At 44.8% G+C, this 8,099-nt stretch overlaps 1 protein-coding gene across 1 annotated transcript in view; it reads left to right on the top strand.

Annotated features, from left to right (window-relative positions):
* Positions 1 to 8,099, top strand: part of SYT13 (synaptotagmin XIII) — an 80,901-nt gene that overhangs the window by 45,143 nt on the left and 27,659 nt on the right. The window contains exons 3-4 of the mRNA XM_006865039.1: positions 2,891 to 3,025; positions 4,942 to 5,243. Of these exons, the coding sequence (XP_006865101.1) occupies positions 2,891 to 3,025; positions 4,942 to 5,243 (437 nt within the window). The remainder of the gene's footprint in view (positions 1 to 2,890; positions 3,026 to 4,941; positions 5,244 to 8,099) is intronic.

Here is an 8,099-nt window from a genome sequence, read left to right as displayed (position 1 = left end):
GGTTTGCTCTTCTATCTTAGTGGTATTGAGAGATTTGTCTTCTAGCTCACTAGTTCTGCCTTCCATCTCTTCTAATCTACTCCTTGGTCCTTTCAGTGTATTGTTTATTTCTGATATTCTATTGTTGATCGTTTGGACCTCTTTCTGTAGGTTTTGAATTATTTCTAATGCTGTTATCTATCCTATTTGATTGTTTATGTAGTGCTTTCCTGACGTCTTCCTTATTGTTCTCAACTCCATTGTAAAGTGTTTTGAAACATTTTATAATCGTTTTTCTGAATTCTTTCTCAAGCATTTCCAAGGACTGCCCTCCTTCCAGAATGTAGCCCAGGTCTACCTCTAAGTCTTCTATCTCAGACATTTTATCTTGTTTCTGGACATGTGCTGATATGGTCATCTGCTTTTGCTTCTTGGACATGTTTATATGTGGCCTTAATACTTAATTGAGTGTGTATTTTGATATTTTTTATGCTTTCTGATTGCCTCCAGGTAGATGTGATCAGGAGGTGAGCTTCCCTTTTCACTCTTCTTATTGCTTAATTCAGAGTAACTTTCCCAGGTGTTGTCTGCCTCTCTGGTATATGGCAGTTGGTATTGGTCCTTGTCTGGATTTTGGTGTTTTATAGAGTGTGTTTATAGCTTGACTATATAGCAGCAGTTGCTGTCTCTTCTTGGGTAATATAGGGAGAGAAAGAGCCCCAAGGGTAAAAGGGGGAACATAAAATAGTGAAACAGCAACAACAACAACAAAAAAGAAAAAATTAAACAAAACAAACAACCACCAAACAACAACAAAAACTAGATTGGATACTGTAATCTATAATCGCAGAAAAGGAAGAGGAGAGAGAGAAGAAAAAGGGAAAAAAAAAATCTGTAGCCTAATATGAGTATGACTTTAACGTCCTCTTTCGGTTTCTTGCCTTCAAGGCCACCTGATAAATTTCAAGATGCCACTGTTCGTTGTTATGCTGTACCTCAGGATTTAATTTAATTTTTGGCCTTTTTTGTTTTGAACTCTCTTTCCTTCCCCACACCCCCTGTTCTGGCCTTTTCCCCATTAAAAAACAGTTCAGGGCCGGCTCTTAGGCTGTCTATAGCTTTAAATGCTGAGAGTATCTGTGTGCATGCATGGCAGAAGAACCCATCAGTGGATGTGCACAAACAGTGGGGGCCCAATGAACAGATACCATAAAAAAAAAAAAAAAAAAATCAGAACAAAGCAAAACCAACAAAGTATATTGTCTACCTTTGCTCTGAGGTTCCCTCTGTGTTGTTCCGTGGTCGGTCTGTTCCTCCGCTTGGTCTTGCCATTTGTTCTCGCCTAAGTTGTTGTCTCTGGGCTGTCGAGCCCGGCAGATTTAAAAGTATGTGATTTCTTACTGTCACTACAAGTTCTACTAGCTATAAACCTTCAAACTTTTAAAATATTTCTACTTATGTGGTTCAGAGTTTTGGAGTTCTTCCCTGAACCTGCTTCACCTGGTATTCTGTGGTATTGCTGATAGCAAACTTCACTGCACCTCTAGCCTATATGCCATCAAGTCCCGCCTCCTCCTCCATGAATTTTTGAAGCCCCCTTATAGTACATTAGACTGCGTTATGTAAGGTGATTGATTGCATTGTGTTATGAAAGATGATTACATTACACTGCCCAATCCTGGGTCAACCTCACAATCATTGCTACATTTGAGCCCACTGATGATACCATTGTGTCAATCTATCTCATTGGGTCTTCCTCGTTTTCTCTGACCTTCCACCTTACCAAACATGATATCCTTCTCCAGTGACTGGTCCCTCCTGACAATGCATCTGAAGTATGAAAGATGAAGTCTGGCCATCCTGGCTTCCAAGGAGTACTCTGACTGTATGTCTTCCAAAACAGATCTACACGTTCTTTATGCAGCCCATGGCACTTTCAATATTCTCTTCCAAATCCATAACTCAAACACATCAATTCTTCTACGGTCTTCCTCATTCACTATCTCGCTTTCCCATGCATATGAGGTTGTTGAAAATACCATGGCTTGGGTCAGGCACACTTTAGTCCTCAAACTGACACCTTTGCTCTTCAACCCTTTAAAGAGGTCTTGTGTAGCAGATTTGGCCAATGCAATATATCATTTGATTTCTTGATTGCTACTTACATTGCATTAGATGTGAAGTAATTTTGTGGAGTCTTGGTGTGGCACTGTGGGTTAATTTTCTGGACTGCAAAGTCGGTTTGAACCTCAAGGTTGGCAGTTCAGGCTCACCAGCTGCTCCTCAGAAACCCTATACAGGGTAACTATGGATTGGAATTGACTCAACAGCATTTAACAACAATAAAAATTACATTACATTATAGTATGGAAGGTAATTTTCTCTACTCAAAGCCAACTGATTTTGTCATATGTAACAACCCATGACAGAAAGACTAGTGTTTGGCCAACCCCCTGGGAACCATAGCCTAGTCAATTTGACACATTACACACATACTCATCACAGTTTCCCTTACTGAAAACTCATCATGGGTCAGGCCCTGGGCTAAGTATTTTCCCCACTTTATTTCATTTAATTCTCATAATTACTCTAGGAAGGAGGAGCCATTAGTATCCCTACTGCCTAGACAAGGCTCAAAGAAGTCAAATAACTTGTTCAAGGTCACGCGGTCATTGTGTGGCAGCTAATGTCTGATGCCAAAGACCATGTCTTGCTCATTGGTCTATGATGTCTCTGTGAAATGTGACAGCCAAGACCACAGGGGTTGCCCTGGTGTGTCCACTATGACTTTGAATCCAGATAAGAAGCTCTAGGTTTGGATTTGTGGCATTGGGGATAGAGATGGGAACAGTGTAATTAGGGAAAATAGGACCCGAACGTAGGTGGCAGTGACCACTTTGCCTCTTAACAGGTGTGGTGGAAGATGTCTGTGTCATGGAGACCTGGAACCCAGAGAAAGCTGCCAGTTGGAACCAGGCCCCCAAACTCCACTACTGCCTGGACTACGATCAGAAGAAGGCTGAGTTGTTTGTGACTCGCCTGGAAGGTACCGCTCTGACTTGACTTTCATGGGCTGGTATGTGTCCATCTCCCCAGAAGAGGGTGGAGATGTAGCACCTGGAACTTGTCATTGTTGCTGTTGTGATGGCTTGGACTCAGAACAAAGTATTGCTTGGTCCCATGCCATCCTTTTGATTGTCACTATATTTGAGTACAGTGTTGCCTTTCAACCTGTGAGGGTCATCTTGCACTATATTGGTCAATCTTCTGTTGTGATCTGTAGACTTTTCATTGGCTCATTTTCAGATTTAGGATATGTTACCTCTCTTCCTAGTCTTTCTTAGTCTAGAAGCTTTTTTGAAATCTGTCCACCACTAAATGCTAACATTTAGAATACTGATGGCATAGCTTCTAGCATCAGAGCAACACGCAAGCCACCAAAAGGCATGTGGACAGAGCACTGGGTGCTATATTAGCACGCTGTAGCAAGCACACTTTTAAACATATGATGTTCAAACACATAGATTTTCTCTCTCTCTCATGTAATAGTCCAAAGTAGCTATTCCTGCTTGGTGACCATCTTTCCTCCAAAGACCAGACTCTTTCGGTCTTGTGGCTCCATCATTTTCTCAGGTCTCCTTGTCATCTTCTTCTAAAAGGTCAAAGGAGAAAGAAAACAAGGAGAAGGCATAGCCATTTCTTAATCTTAACACTGAAGTAGAATACATCACTTCTGCTCACATCCTATTGGCTGTAGCTCAGTCACATGGCCATACCAACTGCTAAGGAGTTTGGGAACTGTGGACTAACTGAGTGCCTGGGAAACAGAGAAAATGGGTTTTTATGAACAGCTAACTTGTGTCTGTCACAGGCAGGAAATTGTGCTGGACACAGAGGGGGTTCTGAATGGCAGAGGAGATTTTCTGCTCTTTCTGTGCCTCTGAGGGGAGTCAGGTTGTCTCTCTGAACTCCCTGTCCTGAAAAGTCTCTTAACTGTTAGCCAACAATGCAAAGATTTTGAGAAGAATCAGGAATAACAATAGGCTACTTTCTGGGGGTAGGATAAATCAAAGTCTTGTATTTCGTTTTTTCTTGAGAGGATGATTTTCCATTTTATTTTATTTTATGATTATTTAGTGCTTTCATATACTTTATCACATTTGTCTTTACAATGATCCCATTTTACAGACTGGGAAACTGAGGTCTAGCAACATCAGGTGATTTGTCCAAGACCACTCCAACTTGGTACCTGAGCCAAGATTGAAACAGGTCCCTTGGCAGCTCAGTAGGGAGTGCTTCCTGTTAGGACACATGTCCTCAGTTCTCTTCCTGGGAAATATTAGCTGCCAAGTCCCAAATTCTCTCTGTGAGCCAGTCATAAAAGCTCCACAGGGGGCAGATGTCTGGATACATCCATATTGTGAATTGTGGAAAATGCCAAGTTTCAGAAAACAAAACAATGTTCCTGAGGCAGCAGCCACATAGTTGTCTGGTAAATAAAGTACCAGTGTCTGGCTCATGACAGAATAGAACTGCACATCATAGGGTTTTCAAGGCTGTGACCTTGGCGCAGGTCACCAGGACTTTCTTCTGAAGTTCCACCCTTTTTGGGAGGCATTCCAGGCTTAGCCATTTTCCACTGAGGGATTCTCATGAGGACCAAATGCATCTCTATATCAGCAGCAACACAAATAAAGTCATCAGCAGTTTGGGGCAATCAGAGAATCATGAGGTTGAAAAGGCACCAAGTCTTGTCCCAGTTTTGTCGTGCTGACATTTGTCCACAAGTGAGCCCTTCTGTTTTATTGTCTCACTGAAAGACAATCCCATAGTGCACTGAGTGGCCATTCCTGTGGTCTCTCGGATACCCAAGGTCCTGACCACTAAGCTGGATTCCACAGTTCAAATCAGGATCCTGCTTCATCCCCACCCCTGTCTATGTTGCTTCCTCCCTACCTGTAGCTGTGACCAGTGACCATGATGGAGGCTGTGACAGCTACGTCCAGGGCAGCGTGGCCAGCAGGATGGGCTCTGTGGAGGCTCAGACAGCCCTGAAGAAGCGGCAGCTGCGCACCACCTGGGAGGAAGGCCTGGTGCTCCCCCTGGCGGAGGAGGAGCTCCCCACAGCAACCCTGACGCTGACCCTTCGCACTTGTGACCGTTTCTCCCGCCACAGCGTGGCCGGAGAGCTGTGCCTGGGTCTGGACGGGGTATCTGTGCCTCTGGGGGTCGCCCAGTGGGGTGAGCTGAAGACTTCAGCCAAGGTGGGTATTGTGGATTGAATTTTGTCATCCAAAAATCCCTGTTATAAATCCATTCCCTATGCCATTTGGAAGGAGCCTGGGTGGCATGTTGGTTAAGCGCTCGCCTGCTAACTGGAAGGTCAGTGGTTTGAACCCATCCAGCCACTCTGCTGGACAAAGAGTTGGCGGTCTGCTCATGCCAAGATTGAAAAGACAAAACAAACTCCACTGTCATTGAGTGGGTTCCGACTCATCGTGACTCTGTAGAGGGTTTCTGAGACCAAATCTGTATGGGAGCAGACAGCCTCAGGCAGTATCATCTTTCTCCCTTAGAGCAGCTGGTGGGTTTGAACTACTGACCTTGAGGTTAGCAGTCCTGTGCTTATCCTATACTTCCATCAGACCTCCTTCCTGTAAAGATTAGCTTAAACAACCCTATGAGGCAGTTGTACTTTCCCACATGTGGTCACTGAGAAGAAACTGACTCCAGCAAAACCTAACAACGAAAACAAACAGGGTTTCAGTGTTGTGTTAAGGAGGCCAGATCAGTGTAGCCAGTCAATCATTTTGAGATAGAAAAGAGTAAGTTCAGTACAGAAGAAAACAAACATGAATGAAGAAGGAGAGATGCCACTTGGAGATCTCCAAGGAGCACCAAGGGGAAACTGAGACAGGGAGTTTCCCCCAGAGCAAATTGAGAGAGCCTTCCCCAAGAGTTGATGCCCTGAATTTGGACTTCCAGCCTCCTAAACTGTGAGAAAACAAATATCTGTTCTTAAAAGTCCCTCACTGGATATATTTCTGTTGCAGCAGCACTTAGAGACTCAGACAATGGGCGCCACCTCTCACCAAGAAAGGCCAAGCCTGACATGGAATCTGAGATGGCAGAAATGGCGGGCCCCTGGCAACTCCAGACCAATGCAGTGGGACAAGTTTCTGAGTCGTTCCCGCTGGGGGTGAAAGGAAGGTTGATGTCTTGCATGGCCCTAAGGTCTGTGGGCTTGCTGGTTTTTTGCCTTGCTCCTAACTTGTCCTGCAAAATCTGCCTCTGCATCCTGGAGCACACCAGGTTACATGTGCATAGGTTTAATGCTATGCTAGTATTTCCCCCATTCCTATTCAGATGATATCGTGCACCTACTGTGTAGGAAGAAGTGCAGCCAGGGTGCTCCTTGGAGGCCAAGATGGTCAAACTTTGTCTCTCATACTTCGGATGTATTGTCAGGAGGGACCAGTCACTGGAGAAGGATATCATGATTGGTAAGGTGGAGGGTCAGAGAAAAACAGGAAGACCCTCAGCGAGATGGATTGGCCAAGTGGCAGCATCGATGAACTCAAGTGTGGCAACAGTAGTGAGGTTGGCCCAGGATTGGGCAGTGTTTTGTTCTGCTGTGCATAAGGTTGCTATGAGTCGGTATTGACTCGATGGTATCTAACAACAACAACTGTGTGCCAGGTACTGCTGGCCAGATGAGCACAAAAGGTAGGAAGACAGAGGTCCCGCACTTTGAGCATGCATGACAGAGTGATACGCTGACAGAGACTAAGGACAATGATGATGATGATGTTTAGCATACATTGAATCCCAAGATAAAAAGAAGCAGGACCTCACTAAACTGCTCTAACAGAGAGCTCTGGAAGGTGTCGTGTGCAATGGTGTTTGTGCTGGGCTTTGAAGGTGCAACCAGGGCTGCACAGACCCAGTGTTCTATGAAACCACGAGCCTTGGGCTAATGCTCCCGCCTCTCTGCTGCTGGGGAGACCATGAGTGGGACAACATGTCAGCTCAGAGACTGCACTCCTTGGAGAAGGACCAAGGCAGTGAGGGCATCAGGAAAGGTCAGGGATATAGGACCTTATATGGTTACTGATGTGGCGCTGTGGGCTAATGCGTCAGACTGCAAAGTCATTTGAACTGCAAGTTCGTTGGTTCAAGCTCACCAGCTTCTCCTTGGAAACCCTGTACAAGGTTGTTATGGGTTGGAATCGACTCGACGGCACTTAACAACAACAACAATGGCTAGTTAGGGAACCTTCTGTTGACCAGTCTGTCAACCTGCTGACCATGTCTTACTTAGTGGGATGAAACCTAGCTAGTAGTCTAGGTCTAACCCACCCATTGTAACTCATTGTCCTCTAGTCCTTTGGAAGCCTTCGTGAAGATGAAAATGATCTCTGCTCCTCCCAGAATTCTCCTGAATGCCCTCCCTTCCATCTCCATGGGTCCACACTCTATGGTACTCCTCTGCTTACCCTGCCCCCTAAGACTTCCTATGTGGAAGCCATTCCCCCTCCTCCTACATGCATGTTTCTGTTATGCTTTTCTCAGGTGCCAAGGCCATTGATACGTGTTTCCTCTGCCTTACCTATTTTTCTAGCACATTCCAGACCATTCTGGACCCATGACACACAGTAGTGAACCAAACTATATTTCTCTTTTCTGAGGCTTATGGTTCCTACTGGAGAGACACTCAAAACAGCCACCATTTATTTAATGCATATTTAGCCTGTGTCAGGCACTGAACTAAGCATATATGAAACATTTCACTCTTCATTTCAACTTTTAAGTAGTCTCTGTGGATCTTCCTGCTGCTGCCACTGTGCCAATCCATTTCACTTGGGGTCTTCCTCTTTTTCTCTGACCCTCCATCTTACCAAACATGATATCCTTCTCCAGTGACTGGTCCCTCCTCACAATATGTCCAAAGTATGAGGGATGAAGTTTGGTTGTCCTGGCTTCCAAGGTGCACCCTGGCTGCACTTCTTCCTACACAGATCTGTTGGTTCTTTTGGCAGCCCATGGCACGTTCAATATTCTCCTCCAACACCATAACTCAAAAGCATCAATTCTTCTACGGTCTTCCTTATTCACTGTCC

Source organism: Chrysochloris asiatica, unplaced genomic scaffold (genome assembly GCF_000296735.1).
Source record: "Chrysochloris asiatica unplaced genomic scaffold, ChrAsi1.0 scaffold00075, whole genome shotgun sequence".
Lineage (NCBI taxonomy): Eukaryota > Metazoa > Chordata > Mammalia > Afrosoricida > Chrysochloridae > Chrysochloris > Chrysochloris asiatica.
This window is presented reverse-complemented; position numbering and strand designations above follow the sequence as displayed.